The sequence below is a fragment of the Ammospiza nelsoni genome, chromosome 8, assembly GCF_027579445.1.
Source record: "Ammospiza nelsoni isolate bAmmNel1 chromosome 8, bAmmNel1.pri, whole genome shotgun sequence".
Taxonomy (NCBI): Eukaryota; Metazoa; Chordata; class Aves; order Passeriformes; family Passerellidae; genus Ammospiza; species Ammospiza nelsoni.
This window is the reverse complement of record NC_080640.1, coordinates 22,121,030-22,140,827: the sequence shown is the minus strand read 5'-3', so window position 1 is coordinate 22,140,827 and position 19,798 is coordinate 22,121,030. Positions and strand designations below refer to the sequence as shown.

The 19,798-nt window shown below is 37.4% G+C and overlaps 1 protein-coding gene across 2 annotated transcripts in view; it reads right to left on the bottom strand.

The window, feature by feature from the left end:
- LRMDA (leucine rich melanocyte differentiation associated) overlaps nt 1-19,798 on the bottom strand; it is a 605,774-nt gene that overhangs the window by 259,259 nt on the left and 326,717 nt on the right. For both annotated transcript variants that reach the window (XM_059477007.1, XM_059477009.1), the window contains exon 3: nt 5,707-5,838. In XM_059477007.1, the coding sequence (XP_059332990.1) occupies nt 5,707-5,838 (132 nt within the window). The remainder of the gene's footprint in view (nt 1-5,706; nt 5,839-19,798) is intronic.

The window sequence follows — 19,798 nt, the reverse complement described above, 5'->3', positions numbered from 1 at the left end:
ATTTCACCCAAAAGACTGTACTAGTTTTAAATTAGGGAAGCATTTAAAAGAACTGGGCATCTCTCACAGATGAACTTTTAAAGCCTCTTCAGACTGTTACAATGTGCATACCACACATGCATATTTAGACTGTTCACAAGCAGACATACACACCAAAAATATCTTACAAATAGGCATGTTCTGACTCGCCTGATTTCACCCTCTCTCTCATACTCAATACCACTGTTTTTGAGGTTCTCTCAAAGGCAGAAAGAACAAGCAAAAGCCGAAAGCAAATGATGTGTCTTATGTCTCTGGCTAAGAATTAACTGTCTGTGCAAGTTTGTAGCATTTTCATTTGTTTATTTTGCAGAAAATCTTGTAGCCTGAACTAAAATTCTAGTGGCTAGCCAGGACTATGTCCCCTTTCAAACCATTCAAAGATTAGTTCCCAGGGAATATTACATTTGCACAAGGACAAAGTTGTGAACTCTGAGCGGATAGTGCCGCTTGACTTAGTCAGTTTTAGGAGAACCTCACAAGCAGGGACAGTCATTTTGATGCTAAGCTGTGTTTTTTGACAGCAAGCATAGGAAAAGACTATTCTGTTAAACTTCTAAGAGATTGAGTGGATTCACACAGAACCTACTGCATGACATCTTACAAGTTCCTCTATTCCAGACTTCTGTGTTCAGCTATATTCTTTAGCTGCGTCTTTTCTGCAAATTTCCAGGGCAGAGACACTGCATGAACCCTCCATGGAGAGTAATATAAAGATCAGATGCCTTAGATACTGAGCACTAATGCTGACCATCCCCAAACATCAGAGCATTTCTTCCTTCCTTACCAGTATTATTGGTATAACCATATTCACACTTGTTCTAGGGAAAAACTGCAGGTCAAGCCCATGCAGAAACATAATCTATGCTAAGTTTCTAAATTAATTTACTCTGGCTGAAAAAACTCATACATTTCCTATGTCACCATATAATTACTTTTTACATATACTTTGACATATGCAAGAGAATCTGGAATTTCCTTCTGTTTACTTTTTGTCTACTAGCAATTATTTTTACTAGTCACACACTCAAATACAGAAAAGTAACCACTCTTGTTCTCTCTCGCAGTGCTTTCCAGGTTGCTCCACCATTATCTTTCAAAAAGTCATTCCACTTCCCCAAAAGAGTTGCAGGAGAACTTTCCATGTTATTGAACTTCATTGACTACAGCTTTTGGAAGTTCTTGGAAGCAAGGAGGTACAGTAAAGAGCAATCAGCATACATTCAAAATATTTCTGAAATATGTACATGAGAATATCAGGAATATCATGCAGAATTCCGGATCATCACATAGAAAGTCCCCAAACTGTCATTCAAAAGTTTTCTGCCAACTAATCATCTGCCATGCAGTTGCTGCAATCAACCTAACATTAAAACAGCTGAATGACACCTCTACCAGAGTCATAAATGAGCAAGATACCTATACTTATTCCCAGATGAAACATTTGCTTCAATTAAATTTATCACAAACATGATGTAGCAATCACAAGCTGTTCCACACACAAATAGCCTTGAATCAGAAGTTACCAATTCTGCTCTGAATGCAGTATGAAAAGATCTTTGCCACCTGAACGCTTTTCCATTAGAATGTGCTAGGTCTTCAAGGTTGGATAACCACAGAAATAGCTTGCAATATGCAAGTATACATCTCCCTCTTCTCTGTGTGCAATAGGATGTCACACACATTCATTTGTATGCCACATTCTGGCTTGAACCCTATCTGGTAGGGAGATAGGACCTCGAGATAAGGCCTTGCTCACTGACTTTGAAACCACTTTGCTCAAGAAGAAAAAGGCGCAGAGTGGATGGTAATTAACCAAGTCCATATATCTCATGGAGAGCTTCCTGCATACTGAATATATGGGAAAAAAATCCCATAATCCCATTCTGCCTACTGGAGCAGCATTAGTTTTCTTTATGTAGCTGGAGTTGCCAGTGCTCTTAAAGGCATTTTAGAATCCCCATGGTTCCAAGGCTGCAGATCAGACTGCATTTCAATGTTATTAAGTAACAAAGCATCACAAAGACAAAAATAAAGTAGCAGATCACACTTTTTTTAAAAGTTGTGATATCTGCAGCTCAACTCCTGCAAGCACAGCTGTAGAACAGCATAAGGAATCAGCTGGACTGTGGACTACTTCTCTCTTCCATAAATGTATGGAAGGTGCATAGAAGACTACTTCTCTCCTCCATGATGGCCTTCACATGACTTAATTTTTACTTCAGAAAAGGAATCTAGAACAATCTTCTTTTCTAGAAGAAAGATTCTTGGCTCATTAGCTACACAAGTTCTCTAACATGCCACACAGATTTCATTAAATCCACAGTTGTGGTGTGGAGAACTCAGAAGCCTATGCAGGAAGAGTTCTGCACCTTCAGAAAGAATCACGGATCTGGTTCATTATCAGACTTGTCTGTTTAGAAATGAGGCAGTGAACAGCTTCTAATTTTCAGCATACTGGCATGAATATATATATATATATATATATATACATATATTTGACAAACTTTTGATAGTTTCTCAAATTTTAAAGCTGCCCATTTGAGTAGTTTTGACAAATAATATAAAGATTGAAATGTAAAGGAAATTGAAAAGTCCATACTATATTGTTCCATACCGAACCAGATCAGCACAGTGAAAAGGCACAAATCCTCACACTGCTATAACACCCACAGAGAAATAAATCTATTTACAAGTTTCCTGACTGATTCGTAGTATCTAGTCAACACACTTAAAAGGAGAAATGGGGCTTCCTATTACAAGAATAGAGACTGTAGTCATAAGTCCTCCTCCAAAAGCAGCTTCCCATCTACCCCCATCCATCCTGATCTGCACTGCTTTTTGCTGTCCACTGTATGTGAGAAACTATGTTTCCCAAAGTAAATCAGACTTTTAAAAAAATAACAAAAAAAATAACTATATACACAAAATAAAGCATGTTAGACACATAATCCAACACTGCACAGTGTTGAGGACTCTCCTTTAGGTATTCCATTATATAGACTGCATTTTAAAAGACTTTAAACAGATTATACATTACAGAAAAGTTGAGCGGTAACACATTTTTTAATTGTTATATTTTAATTTACTCCTTCTACTTGTAGCAGAAAAATTGGTAGTGGCCTGCCTGTAACTGAAATAGGCAACCAGAAGAAAAAAATACCAGGTGATTGTTCTTAGTCTTCGCCTGATTTAGAGATAAGCTTTCATATTTGTACAGTATCCTGACATTATGTTAGGAGGGCCCAAATGTTATTTACACATGCAATGCCACACAATAAGTGAACCATGCGAAAGGAGTAGAAAGCTCTTATCAGAACTATCAAAACAGGATATGGATCAAAATGAAGCCAGAATAAAAGGAGAGAAGAGTACAGTTATATTAAGAGATACTCAGGAAAGCTCTCATATGTGTTCTAAAGTTTACATGTAATCCAATTTTCAAAGGGGTCAGTTTGGCCTTTTGTTTATTTTCATCTCTCTCTCACTCTCTCTCTGTATATATTTATGTATACATGGCAATATTCCACCCACTGAAGTTTTATTTCAGATCAGTATTCTTTGCTCAATTGTGTCCTTTATATAGGGCTACTGTCGTATACTGAACAATCTTTTCTGTAATGTATTTCATTATCCTATTAAATGTACATTTTTTTCTTAACATTTTTGAAGCATTCTATAGAGGAATAATTCATTAAAAGAAGTGATTCAAGTTCAAATAAGACCTTTTTCAAACACAGCACTAACATGGAGGAGAGGAATCTGGAAGGTCTCTGTGCTTCTGTAGACTGATGTGTCCTCCCTACAAGAGATCACTGCTCCCCAGGGCTCAGGATGTTAGTGATGGACAGCAGTTAATTTTTCTTCTCTGGGCAGTTTGTATACAATAGGTGTTGTACAACTATTTCTGCAACTCCTCTATTAAGTTATTTGTAGCACACTACAAAATGCATATATATTATTTCTACAACCTAGGTACTTCAATATTCTCAAAGCTCTAACTTCATAGTTTTTAGATTAAATTTAAAAAAATCCCAGGACACATAAAATCCTTCTTATCATGTTATCATTGACTTTGAGAGCTTACTCACTTGACAATACTATTCTAGTCTATCTGTGGGACCAGCAGAAACTCTTAAAAGATTACTACTGACAGGATAACTTTATTCCCCTCTCATTTTCTTCACTGAGTTAGTATTCAGTACCTTTGCCCTCTTTTTGGAAAGTGTGAAACTCCTCCAGAAACCCCATGGGACAAATATGTATAAGTATGTGCTTTTTTGGTCTTATGGCCACATGCACACTTCACAGTTTGTAAGCGGCATCACCACAACAAAAATGTTCTTGTACATTCTTCACAAGTTTAGATTTTACCATTGCAGCAAACGACAAAACAATAAAACCAGTTACTCAAATCCAACCCATAATACCCTGTATTAACCATAAATCTAGCCAAATACCTAGTACAGTAATGATTGTTACTGTTCAAGAGACACTCTTGGCAAATTTCCATGGCTCCAAGAAAGAAAGTTACTCTGCTGATTTTTATTTATTTATAGAGTCAAAAATAAGTGCAGAAATGGTAGAATCTGCAGTTATTTTTATTCCTCTCAGTAGGAGGATTTTGCTTTAGTAGGAGGTAAATTGCTCTCAGTTTACATTGTCTATAATAAAAGCCTGCAGTTGAGCAGTCTTGTCCTCACACTGCAATTACAAGGCCAGGGCTTTAGCAGGCTGTGCTCTAAGACTCTGCAGGCCTTCCTTGGCCTTCTGGCCACAGTTTGATGACCCTTCACTTTTGCAAAATCATACATTACATGTATGATGTAATCGTCAAATCTCCAGATGGGTCAAAGTCTGAGAAAATTATGGAATAATCAAGACTACATGCATAGACTTTCCAGATAATTAGTTTTTACAGACCATTATCCGTAAGCCTACAGACTACGGGCTCTGATTCAGCAGAGTATTTAGACCAATGTTGACATATTTATTCTTAATAAACAGAAATAGGCCCTAACTTTAGGCATATGGAGAAGTGACTGATTGGTTACAACTGGACTTAGCAATACATGAAAAGACTTTACTGTATTAAGACCTTGATTTGAAAAGCATTTTATGTGAATTTATACAGAACTGGAATACCAAGAAGAGAGTGACATGCTTTTACAGCTGCAGTTGCATAGCAGCTAGCCAATTGTGCATATTACCGGTTTCATGAAAATAGAGAAAATCATTAAAATTATTATGTGTGTTTAATTAATTTTATCTTACTTTACTTTAATGCTTTAAGAGCTATTTAAAGTATTAAAACCTGAGAGCGTTTCACTGCACGCTCTATTCCACTAGAGGTCAGCCTGCAACAGAACCCCAAGCAAACACGGGAACTGACTGCTGCACACGGGTAGCACTGACATTATTTTCTTTCCCTATTTTATCTATTAGAAAGATTTCTTCAGAGCCATAACTTAGATCTCTCACTAAAATGGAGCAACAGGAAGATATAATGGTGCATTTCATTTATGAATGACCTGTAATAAATTACTATGAAGTATTCCAGGTGCCAAACGAGAGAAGGCTTTGTCGGCGCATGAACTATATTTCACATACTTTAATTTGGCTGACACATAAAACTCATTTGACATTTTTCAGGTATTTCTTTGAAAGGATATTTGGTTCTTGTTGAGCGTTAAGGTATGGAGGTGGGGTAACCTGGGTAACAGAAGGTCATTTCCAAGTAGATTGTTGTCCAAGATCAGTTCTTCCAAGTAACTGAATGTTTTCAGTCCTTCTAGTGACCTGCAAACGACAAAGGCAACAGGAAAAATGATACTCCACTAAATCAGGGAGGCCATTATGAGCTGAAATAAATATTTTAACCTTCCCTTTCAGGAGTGGGAATAGTTTTGGTTTGGGCCTGTCAGAAGAGTGAATGACAAGCATTAGTGGCAAGGGGAGTGCTGGCACTGCAACACATCCTTCACATGCTGGCAGGATGAAGGATGCGGGTCACTTAGTGAGTAGCCAGGATCCAAAACAAAAGGCTTCAGATATGGGGCCTGCAGGATGAATTTGTCAATGTCTTGTGCCTTCAGGCACCCAGCCTCGCCTGACCCTAACCTCCATTCCCAAGATAAATAACTCTGTCACAGTTCACCTTCATTCCCTGGACACAAATTTAAGTTGTCATCCATCATTTCTGCCAAGAAATATCATACCCTGCTAACAATAATAAATACAACTTCAAGTATCATTTCTTAGTAGTTACCTTACATGCAATATTAGGAAATGTAGAAAGAATTTTTGCCCCTTTTTATTAACCTCTTAATTAGCTTCTTGAGTTCATGCAAACAAAATAAAATGTTCTCTACAAAATAAAATGCAGAATTACTCCTGACAGAAAAGGCATTTGCTTTCTTCCTTCTTGGAACTTACTGTCCCACTGTCAAGCCACAGGTCCCATTGCAGAGAGCAGCTTTAAAAAGGAGCATTTGACAACATGTAGTGTTGATAGGTAGTGAAGATGATTGCTTGTAAATAAACAAAGTTCTGGAAGCATTCATTCCTCTCACAGCAAAGTACCAAAAAAACCCCCCAAAAAACTAAAAAAAGAACATTTCATTACCTTGTTAAGGCATCTATTCCAAGCTTGATTCTTAATGCTTGCTCATTCCAACAGTAAAAAACTCCCTACATATTAATCAACTAAGACACACGATATACAAAGCATAGGCACACATTCACAGCTCATTCACCTACCAGACACCTAAAGATATGCTGAGATTGCATGACTTGACAGCTGATCTACTATGCCTACCAGTGGGAAGATCATCACTGTATCTCCTGGCTGTTTTATAGAATGTGATGAATAAGGGAGATGCAGGTTATACTATTTATTCAGCTTCCAATGACATTTATACTGAGGGGATTTCCATACCCTCCCCCAGTTTTTGGCAAATATCGAAATACAGCCAAGGTCCCTGTTAGAATGTTCCACAGACACAATTACTGGAGGAAAACACATTATTAGAAAAGGCAATTTAACATTCATCTGTGCAATGATAACAAGATACTGCTTTTGTAGCTAGAACCTACAGACCACTTATAGATCACACTAAGACAGCTCAAGCAACCAAAGAAACCAAGTGTGTGACCTTTACACTGGGTACTGCACGCTGAACTACGAATATTCAAGTAACGCTTTTGCAACACTGCAACAGTGTATTTCAGTCCAAGGATTCCAAAGTCTCTTGACTTGAAAGGGAGGGGAAACTATCACTTATGCCATTTTGATGCTCAGCAGCTGGACCTGAAAAAATTTGCCACCTATACCCTATGGCATTTCTGTATCGTTACAGTGCATTGATATTACAATTTCTGAAGCTGAAAAAGTAAAGGTGTCTGTATTACATTTTACTGAAATAATCACCACAGTAACAATCACATGTTTTTCATGTGTCTTTAACAAAGAGTTTTGGGAAAAAACCTCAATTCAGCCTACATGAATTGTTCACCAATAAAAGCTGTGCTAGCATGCTGCACTGAGCTAGCTGTTTCAGTAAAAGGTCACAAAAGACTTGGTTTTGCCAAAGTCAAGATTCGAGGAGAAAGCAGCAAACATCTTAGTCAGTGCTTTCCACCAAGTACCTTCAAAAGGCAAAACAACTCAGAGGAAGTAGCAGTGAGTCTATCAAGCTGTTATGAGTTTTCATTTCAGTTTGACAAACCTAGTTTATCAAATTCCCCTTAAATACTCTTCATTATATAAATAGTGGATTATTTCCAAAATCACATTTCAATGTATGACTTTGACTTGCCAAAAGAGTTCAGAGAAGGCCACCTCCTTGTCAGCACCACAGAGCCTTATGGGATGTTAATAGGTCCTTTGTGAAAAAACACTGCTTGGGCTCTGGTCAGTGTCAGCATCAAAATACACATTGTTCTTGAGTTATGTTATGCAAATATAATACTCTTATCATGAGAATCAGCAAATGGTTGGCAACTGGCAAGGAGAAGAAAGCGCACATCCAAAACTGCTGCAGGGAAGGCATAAAACAAAATGACAAGCCATGAAGTGGGACAAAAGGCCTTGAAACACTAGAGGGAGTTGCCTATTGAAACAGCCTTTCTTTCACAACCCTGGGCTGAACACAAGGGTACTAGTTTCATAGATAGGCAGAGAAAATCGTGCGCAAATCTCCTTACACCTGTCTGGTTTTGATAATTTTTGCCATGTAATGTTATTAGCTGCTCAGTTAAAAAGGAGCCATGTTACACCGGGGGTTGCTTATAATTGCTGTTTTCATGTCATCAGAGCAGTGTGCACTTGGTGATTTAATCACCTAAATTCAGAGTCCAGGGAGATGGGAGGGGTTGCCACAATACAGAGAGACGGTGTAGCCATTAATATAAATTTACAGCCATATGTTGTTTTGCTATTAATGGAATTTTATTTTTCATCTTAAACTTCTATTTAGGGAAAAAAAACCAAGCACCAAAACAAAAATGGAAAGACATGGCAAAGAAATAAAAAAGGAAAAAAGGTGTTTGCCATCATTCAGTGTTGCTACCTACTGAATTCTATGCAACAGTCTCTACCATCATAATATATTAGGAAACACTGCCCAGCAGTTGTACTCCAAAGTGTAAAAGTTTTAAGTACAATCCACACAACTGGTTTTATGGTATAAGCTTCAGCAAGTCCCATAACTTCCATGAGCCTCAATTTCCCATCTGCAGATGGGGGATAAGAAAGGATTGCAATTGTAAATTGGTACGGAGAAAGTATTTTTGAGAATCTGAGACAGAAATCAGTACAAAATACTGTCATTTTTATTTTTAATGAGGTTGAGCAAGTAATATTAATGTACTCCAAGTATTTCCTTATGAGCCCATTACAAAAGAGGAGAGGAATACCTATATATACACAACAGAGGAAGAAGGGCACAAGCAACCTAAGAGACGAGGATAAAAAGAGGGAAATCCCCTAAGAAAGAGAACCAGTCTAAAGTTAAATCTGTACTGTTTTCTCATAGTTCACATCATAAAAAATTTCTCCCTTTGTTAGTATACTAAAACAAACACACAATCTCACCACAACAATGCAACCAGCACTGAAGGGCTGGTGGCAAGTAGCTGTTTCCCTTACTTTCAAAAGGCTAATAAACATCACTAAGGTGGATTGCATGTTGCTTGTCCCTGCTCTAATGTCATGAAAGCTGCCCATTATCTCACCCACAGGTACCGTCTCAGTTACCTCAGTGCAGGGCTCACACTCTGCTCCCAGAGGAGAGCAAGTGTTGCCAAGAGATTTCCACCGCAATTTTCAAAGCCACATCAAACCGACAAAACATCACAACGTATTCAGTGCCGCCTCATTCAAACAGAAAAAACTTTAAGTTTCCACTGTAATTAACCCTATCCTCGTTAAGATAATTATGATCAAGCTCCCTGTCACAGCTAATATCACAGCATCATTGCCTATGGCTCACGCTTTGCCCTCATTAGCTTACAAAAACACTGCGCTAAACAGGAAACTGACTCCCTCTGCAAAACGACTTAAGATGCTCTGTAAGTAGACAGTAAATAATCCTTTAGAATACAAAGGTCTCAGAAATGTCTTTTTATACAAAAAGACGTTTGGCTAATCAGTATGATTTCTTCCAGCTTTCTTTTCCATAATTCATTCATGGTTTATAACAAAGTTTTAATCATAAAGGAATGTCATGACAGAGATTTTATTTTTTTTAATGTATGTGTATGCATGGTAATTGTCAACTACACTATTTTCATGTGATCCCTCTGGCCTGACAGGGATTTGGTTACAATGAAAGTAAAGAGCAACTCTTCATTTTGGTAATATTTGACAATGAAAATATGGGATTTCATAAATGAAAAAAAGCAGAAGACTTACAAACAACAGACAAAACTTGGTACTCTGCAGTTGTCCTTGTTCAGAAAAACAAGCTGCTCAGAAGCATATGCTACAAAAGAAGAGTTGCTCACATTTTATCCCACCCCTTCATTAATAAGACAGCTGCCTCATACCTAATTGACTTTTTCCTCCTGTTTAACAGGAAAAGAGAGAGCAGTTAACAATATGCAAATGAGAGAGTTTGGGTTTAGCCTTGAAATTGATTTGCACTTTGTTGACAGGAGATAGCCATTAGCAGAAGTTAAAGATGGAGCTGTTACAAAACAAGAGCTTTTTAAAATACCTTTTCCTTACCTTCAATGTTTTAACAGATTACGGAGAGCAGAATCAACATGAAAACTCTAGTACTAGATAATTTCAGTATTTAAATAGAAATGGAATTTCTATTTCTCCAGCACCTGCCAGCCAAGGACTACAAAGCATTTTTTTTGCAAAACATTAATGAATTACTTTTCAAAAACCTGCTGAGCTTAAAATTCCATTTTGTAGTAAAGCAGAGAGAGGTTAAGTGACTAACAGAAGGTGACCTCCAGCAATTTTCCCAGAGACAAGAAATAACACCCCGAACTCCTGACTTCTAGAGTCCTTTGACTTAACCTCACCAAAACATAACAAAGCACAATAAAAAAGGGGCGCATATATATATATATATCTAGATAGATAGATAGAGAAGAAAAATAAATCAGGTGGAGAAAATACAAGTAAAGCATCAAAAAATGGCCTCTACAGTATTCAAGAATAAAATAATTTTTTTTGCCAATCTCCTTAGTGATTTTACAATTTCCTGCACGATAATAGAACCAAAAAGAAAACTGAATGAAGTATTTAATGGACAGTTCTGACATGACTTCTGGACCAAGACAGAACACAAACACACACAACAAAGCACCCAAGTGACAGTAAAGAGCCTCCAGGATCCAAAATCTGTAAAGCAAGAAATGCTTTGTTTTGTCTAATATCAGAAGAAATGTTAGTATTTTGCAGACTATCTAGAGGTAGCATTTTGCATCGCTTCCATTTTTCTGTTGGTAGACGGAAAATATCTGCAAGCAACTATTTGGGTAAAACTTGAGGCACAGCTGTGAATATGATCAGCAAAAGAGAAATTAAAAGAGATTAACAAGCACCATAATTAAATACCTGTGAAAAAGAGATCTCCAAAAGAAAAGATTAAACTTCTCTTATGAATTGGACATACAATAAGTATCTTTTCAAATAATGGTCGTTCTTGACTTTTTCCAGACATAAAGAAAATAAATAGCATTCCCTTAATTTTCCTCTTTTCTCATACCCTGAAGCATACAAAACTATGTGAGACACTGTTACCAATAAAGCCTGGGATGAAAACATCTTTCACAACAATCTTAACCCAGAGTGATATAAGCACATTGAAATGTTGGGAATTCACAAAAACTCAGAACTTTCATCTGTTCTTTTACAGTCTTTTTCTAAGTCTTACACAGCAAATTCTATTGTCTAAAAAAGGAAGTCCAAACCCTTAGAAGCCACCACCCACCTCCAAGAAAACCCAAACAAAACTAGACCAAATAAACAGACAAAAAGAGGTGAGGTCTCCTGAATTCTAGATGTTACATTTACAATATTTCACAAACATTCCTACCAATTATAAAACAGAAACGTAGATATTTCTTGAGAGAGGGATTTTGCTAATAAGCAGCAGTTCCTCAAATGATGGCATTGTCTGAAAAGAAATAATGCAGATTCATCTCATCCATCTGTAGAAGCCCAGTTACTTTCAACTCCTTACAGGCAGCAAGAAAAGATGGGCACTCCCAGAAGGTGAATCAGACCTTCAGGTGAGGCTCAATGAAGCACGTCTGTTTGGGAAGGATGAACAGAGCCTATTTGTCAGAAATCTTACAATGAAATTAAAGGAAACTGCAACATTAAGGTTAAAAACTCTAAGAGCCACATCCTGTAGGAGTCCTTATTTACCTGGTGAAATGAACTTCAAATCCCAATTACAGCTTTCAGGGGCTCACTGAAACATATTACAGTCAACCATTCAGTTGTTCAACCACCATTCTCTCACACCTAGACTCTACTAAAATTAAAAAAATAAAAAAAACCACAAACAGCAACAACCACCAAAACACAAAAAAACCATCAATAAAACAAACAACCAAACCAACCAAGCAAAAGAGATAAGTTAGCAACCAAACTGACTGTGGTGGGGTTCAATTTCTTTTCTAATGAATCTCTTAAAGTTTCAGATTTCACTATGTGTATTTAATGCACAAACTCCAGAGAATATCCCATTAACACAACTCAAACTTTATCCTTCATGTTAGGTTGCTTTTTGCTTTAGTTTTTTTATATTACATCTTTGGGACTAAATATGCCAAGATTTTATTTTATACTACTGTTACAATTTTGTTTAAATTTAAATAAAACTACAATCAGTGTACCATAGCCTGTGAGAAGGCAGTTTTCAGATAAGCTATATAAAATATTACTAAATAATATAAAATGGATCGGAAAATACGTTGTTCATCATCTAGTCATCAAACAAGTATCCTATAAGAAAATACAGTTTGCAAAACAGTGTAAAAAATTACCAAGCAGAGAGAAAGTGACTGTATATTTTCATAGTTTATCAATGGGCATTCTGGAGAAAACACCACTAATAGTTCATTTATGCATCACTTGCCTAAAATTCCTAAGTACAGACTTAAACATCCTTCTGCTAAAAATTATTACAACTGTTTGATGAAGAATGGCAATGAGTTAAGAGAAAAACTTGAATGAAAGATTATTTCTTTGTCTTTTTCCCCAGTCTTAACATAGAATTCAATCCTAATAAAACAAATGGCATTAAAAAATCCTAATAAAACAAACGGCATCTAAAAAATAAAGGCAACACTGCCATTTCCTGAACTTGAAAGAATTCAATGAAGTATTAGTGATTAAAAATAGCAAAATAATAGCGACAGTTTACAAAATGTTTAAAAAACAAACAATCTGTTTAAAAAAGCAAACAAACAAAAAACCCCACAAAGAGCTAAAACCCTGTAATGTGTTTATTCTTAAAAGCTCCTCTCAGCTCCATGTGCCAAGTGGAGAACCTATTTATAAACCCCCTAAAAACCAGTATTATAATGGAAATATGAGCAAATTCAAGTGCAAAGGCAGTGCCATAATGAAAGCTTTAGTGTATCTTGGATCAATCTGTCACTCTGCAATTCAGATAGTAACTTAACTCCCCTTTTTCCACAGAGAGCGGGGGAGTAGAGTGAGTAGAGTAAAGCCCATTTTGACTACCAGAGTTCAGTGGGAAGGGGGAAAAGAAAAGTAATTTTTCTCCCATCTTCCACAACAACCAAGGCTGAGGATTGACAAGCAAATTGACGCACTGCTCAGAGGGCAAAAGATAAATGTTTGATGAATTGGCCATTGCTGGAGGAGTGATGGGCTTCATATGTGCATAATGGACTAGCTGCCGTTCAATTCAGATTGCCTGCCAAGATAAGAAACCATAATGAATGGACCAAGCACAGCCTGTGCCATAAGAATGTATAATCTGACTAGTTTTAATAAACTTAATAAAAAAGATGAAGCAGAGAGAGGCAAAGGGACTGGCCTTTGCGACCAGCTATAAGAGGTGAGGACGACTAATAGACTGCTCAAGCATGATAGCAGAGAATTGTTAATGGACATAATACTGAATCCCTCGATGTTAAAAAATGTCTTTAGAACAACTTAAAGACAGGGATCTACATAGGTGCGTACCACAGACACTGCAGTACCTGTTAATCATCATATGACTGCCATTTATTTATCATTTCCTTCTGCTACCTACCCTGCTTTGTCTCGATTCCCTTCTTTATCCTCTGTGCATGGTATCTTAGTCTGTACCCAGATCCGCACCACACACCAACAGTTTTTACCAAAAACTCCTCAGGAGCAAAATAACTCTATAATGACAACAAGACAGAATTCAGGCCCCATTTCCTACAGAAAGGTTTTGACCACACAGCTACATCACTAACTTTCACTGCCAGTGGAGAAACATCTTTCACCATCATAAGTGCTCACACTTGCTATAACTTCATTTGCTTTTGCAAACTATGTTTCCACTAAAGATGAGAAATTTGACAGTACAATTACAGCAAAAACAGTTACCAAAACCTTTTCAGCACAGACAAGACTGTTGCCAGAAATAGCCATTTTCATCTGGGATTTGCTGTGTTGGATACTGTTCCCCATCTGTACCCATAGCCTCTAAATTCTGACCTCTAAATTCAGCCCATCAGCACTATGAAAAGACATTAAAAATAAAACAAAACTCTGATAATATTTTACTGTATATGGGTATATAACAGTCTGGCAATCACCACCACTTTCATGCTGAGTAGTAAATAGACACAGGGCCATTTTTGATTTTCTTTTCTTGTTATTTAGTCACATGAATGTCTCTCTTGCTGAAGTGTACCAGACATTAAGTCCTGAATCTATGGAAATGCTAAAGGAGTGAATAAGAGAAAAACCAGCTCTAACTTTTAAAGCAGTGGGATTATACCAACAATCTATTTCTTTCTTAAGAATCAAAGGGTGAAATACGTCCTTATGTGTGCATATAACACACAGTACTAGGTCAAGCAGAACTGTTTCATCCTATAGGTAGAAAAAAAAAATGAGAGGATTGCAGAAAGATTCTCTTGATTGAGGAAAGCTAAAACACCTCTTGTACAGAATAACAGCACTGTTACGCATGTTTGTTCTCCTACTTTTGCTTTTTCCTCTGATGATGAAAAATAAATAAGGAAACAAAATATTCTGCTTGGGTAAGTATTGGGATTACCACCCTCTTGATGACAGAATGTAGTCCGTGTCATAATTTAAACAGAAATTATTATATGCAAGACAGACATCTGGAATTTCAGTATAAATTTTATACAACTGCAAAAGGAAAGTAACTCATTATCAAGCAGCTCAGAAGGCTCACACTACTGAAGGAAATAAAGTTTTATGACAAGAGGATCTCTCCTCTCTCTCCCCGTGAGTGAGAAAGTGAGTGCAAGAATAAGACAGAAAGGGAAGGCTCAGGAGTGCTGGGTGAATTATAGACTGCCTCTCAAGATTCACAGCTCTTCGTGGTAGGAGGTTAATATTCTCACATGTCATTAGGTCTGCTGGCTCTACTGATGGCTCATTGAATCAGGCAGCAAATTATTTCCTCATGCTGCAGAGGACACCACACTTCAAAGGGAAGGAGCCAGGGTCAAGACGGCTCTCCAGTTCGATTAATGAGTTGGGATCAGCAGAGGTTGCCTGTAGGTAAGAATGTGACTGAAGCTTTTGACAAAGCTGACTTTTTGAACAGGACTTGACCCAGGCCCCTTACTCCCCTCCCCACCAAATCTTATTTCCAACATTTGCCTCTGACTGACCTGCTCAGGCCTGTTGGGATGGTTTTGACCTCCTCAGTCTTTGTTACCAGACACAGGAGCTGTCTGCCTACATTTGATGTGTCTCTCCCCAAAGGCCACATCAGCTAATCCAGGCTCATCAGAATACTTCAGAACAGTACAGCAAAATAAGTTAGAGTAGATTCATTTCAGATTTTTAATCTGAAGAAGGAGAGGACAACTAAAAGATATTTCCACATTCAGTCATATTAAGAAAGATTTCTCAATGGTGTTAAATGCAATTAAGAAAAACACAAAGATTACTAGAACATACTGGAAGTATTTATGACTTAAATACTCAAATCATGGAAAAGCAGAAAATGTGCTGCTTACACAGTTCTGCTGACTAAGAATATTCCTACCAAATAATGCATTATATGGAATATTCCTCTTAAAAGTTTTTATTTTTATTGCCATAGTAGCAAGAGATTAAAGACAATTAAAACTTAATAGCCACTGTATTCATCTCTTTCTAAACACTCAGTCTTATTTCTCTGAAATACTTGAATGCATATTTAAATAGATTTAATAAAGCACTGAAATGAGATTAATTGCATTAATGTTTTGGGGGTTTTCTTTTTAATAAGATCTACTTAAACTGCACCCTTTCTCAAACAAATATGAGTAACTGAATCTCTCTTGGTGAGCTTCCAAAAATCACATATCTTCTGATGATTGAAATGAGAGTATTCTAAATTACACCAACAAAATTGTTCACGCATGCTTCTCGTTTGTTACATATTTTAAAATTTTGTTTGAGAATAATTTACACATTTATGTTTCTGAAGCAAGGACCTAGGTTATTCTTCAATATTTATATTAATCACAGTGCAGCATTTAATATCCTCTTCCTAAACACGTTGCTCATCAGTATCTTTAATGCACAAGGCCTTAGTGCCCTAAAAAGGTAACTTTAGGTACTTTAGTAACAATTTACAAAATTTAAATTTTGGTGTTCGGTTTGAACATCTTTTAACGATGTCTAAGTGCAAGGCAAATTTTCACCTTTACTATTCCGTGTTTCTTCTGCACTCAAACACCTGTTTGTAACAGATTTCCTTACCATAACAGACATTTCAGTCCCAAAAGCCAGCAAAGAGATTATTAGACCGATAAAACTTAGGGTAAAAGCATACAAGGTCTATGCATGACTGAGCCAATTTAGAAGAACTAGTACCCTTTCAGGGAGACTACCTTGTGCTAGACAGCAAATCTTCCACTTGGATGTGCTTTACTCTAAAGTGCAAGTACACACAAGCAAGAGACAGCTTTTTCTTCTGCTTATGCCTGCACAATCTCCAGTGAATTGTACATTATGCAAGTGGAAGTTTGCAACACCAGAAAAGCTGTTAGAGGGGAAACACTTTTTTTATGGGCTTGTTTAAACAAAGTAACTGTGTTACTGGGTCTGTCATCACTGTTAACATTATATCCTGTTTCATCTGTTTCTAGAAAGCCAGCAGCATACCACAGATCATTGGTGAAGTGCGTGCTTGTGCCTTGTGTAACACTGAGCAAGGAGCTACGAATGCCACAGAGGAGGACAAGTCCAGCTGGAGTGGGATCTAAGTGGCCAGTTTGACCTGCCAGGGTAAAAGAAGAAATGGTTGTGTTCAAGGAAAGGAGGAGCCACTCAGTTGACAGAAAACAGAATCCCCAACAGTTTCCAAACATGATCACCTCAGTTTCTGGTTTCTGACAGCACTAAATCAGAAGGGACTGTGGGATTAAGATCAACTGCCAAGACCTGGACCTGAAGGGGAACCTGCTGGAATTCAAGCAAGGAATCCTAGAGAAGATGGATTCAACAAGGGGAAAGGTGATCTGCTAAGCACATGCAAAGACCAAGTTTCGTATTTGCCCTTGTTTTCATTCATAAAACGAAAAGCTTTCAGTTAAGTCTTACTAAATAGAACTTTGTTTTACTTTCAGGCATGTGTGGTATTTCATGGAAATGTAGTACCAGTTACTATGGTACAGTGTTTCTCAAGAGGCAAAAAAAAAAAAGATCTAAATAAAGACAAAAAGAACAATAAGTTCCACACCTAACTCAAGATGAACTAGAAGGTCCAGCTGCAATGAGTACTGCTCTATACCAACTTGGATAGAGTCCACCTGGGAAACTGTCAGGGCAATTACAGAGTTTGGGAAGGAACTTGTAAACTCATAAATCATTCTTGCAAAGAGCAGAAAGCAAGGAAACACCCCATGGCTTTTGGGAATTGTTACCACACACTACACTCAGTCAAGCACTTTTGCATGGTAAGTGCTCAGTACTAATTGAACAACTTTTTTGTGTTATTGGGCTTATGGCAATCCTGCAAAAATTTTGATATATAAGTCCAAATTTAGAGATAAGTGTGTTCTTATGTCTTTTTGATTTTCAAAATACTTCCATATAATCTGTTAATTCAATCTGGTTTAACTGGGGGGTTTTGCCCCAACACCTCCTGGAGAAACAGAAAACCACCTTGGGTCCTCCTGAGCAGCTTCACCAGGACAGTCACCTGCCGTGACAAGGATGGAGCAACCTGACAGGAAAGAGCCACTACCAAAAATACAGGCTTGTGTTACTCCCCTACACTGATCTGGAAAGATACCCAAGACTCAGTCCAGGTGTTTTTCCATGCCCTAGGATGAGATTCAAAGCAAGCTCCTCCTTTAAGCATGGTTAAAGGCAACAGACACTCCACAGATTAGGAAAAGACAAGCAAAAGGAAAACATTGAGTGTTGTTTCCTTTGCAGCCCTAATACCTGGGTTTTCATGGAATCATGCATACACTAATGTTGGAAAAGACCTCCAAGATCATCAAGTCCTACCTTTGAAAATGTTGCTTCATGCTTTCCTGTCATGCCAATACATACAAAACCTACCAAGGGACCAAAAGACTTCCATCAAAACAAACAATGTTTTAAAATGAACACTGCTTTCTACCACATCAGCATAAAGACATCCACCATAAAAACCTGATGCTGAAGTAATTTAACATGATAAAAAACATTTAAAAACCAGTGTATAACTTAATAAAGTATGTAGTTCAAAGTTCATTTCAGACTTTAATTGCTGAATGAATAAATTTAAAGTTTTAATTGAGACTAGAGGCCTTACTATTTGTGTTGCAACTACCTCCAAATTTTTAGTCCAATTACCTGTGAAGACAAAACCATGACTGGCTGCAATTTACCATGCTTGAATCCACAAAGCATAAGTAATATAACCTTTAGTAAAAGTCCAATTACTTTAAAAAATATACTAAACTCCTACCAGTTCACTGTGTATAGATAACACCTGACTTCCTGAGCTAAATTATAAACCCGATGCCATTTCAAGAAGCATCTACCACCCCCTCAACACAAGGGCTGGGCTTGGCAGTGTAGAAGTGCTGGAAATTCCTGGACATAAATCTATCCAATTCATGCCTACATTGCAGCCATCAGCCTCAGCCATATGCTCACTCTTTTGTCCATAGTGGAATTTGATGACAATTAGATTTCTGAGGGGCACATAATCTGCTCAAGCCACAAAAAAAAGAAAAAAACAAAAAAAGAGTAATTTACCTCACACATGTGAACACACATGGAGTGTTTTGAAAGAAAACAGAAGCGAAATATCACAGCAAGCATGCCCATAAAATATTCTTTACTGACGCAATTAGGCAGTTTGTTAAAAAAAAGAGAACAAAGCAAACAAACAAAAAACCCAAACAAACCCAAACCAACAAACAAATAAGCAAAAAAAGAGAGAGGGCACTACTGGATTCCTGAGTGCCGCCACAGTGGCCATCAGTGACCCACGGCCAGCCCCTCCCTGTTTGCAGGGACCACATCAAAGCACCTTTGCTGCCTCCTGGCCTTCTACAGAGCAGCTTCAGCCACTTAGGGGAAAAAAAAAGAGCTAAGTAAAGGCTTGGACTTAAAACATTAAAAGAAATAAATTGAGAGGATTTTGTCTGGAAACCTTGTCTTGTCCTTACTGAAGGCTAAAATAAACTTAATTTTTGTTAAAATTAAAGCAAAAATTAAATCATCTTATTATGTAATTGGAACTAGGCCTCAGGCACTAGCAGTAAAGAAGGGATTAAGGCCTCCACCACCTGGGTTGTCATTCTCATGGGCCCCATTACCACCCCCTTATTCGTTTTTATAGCCAACAGATTAAAATGCGAGCGTCGCAATCTTTGATCTTTCACTTGCTGACACAAATCCTTTCAAGCTTCCAACGTTTTCTGCTGAGGTAATTAGTACTAATTAAAAGGTTTCCACCAGCCTTTGCTCTACTTTTTCCCTCCAAAGAAATTGCTTTTACAAGTGCCTTCCATCTTTGAAATGTATGCATCGTTCACTTTCTTCTTTATCTGACTCCCAGAGATCAAGTAGATTAGTGACTCCATTATT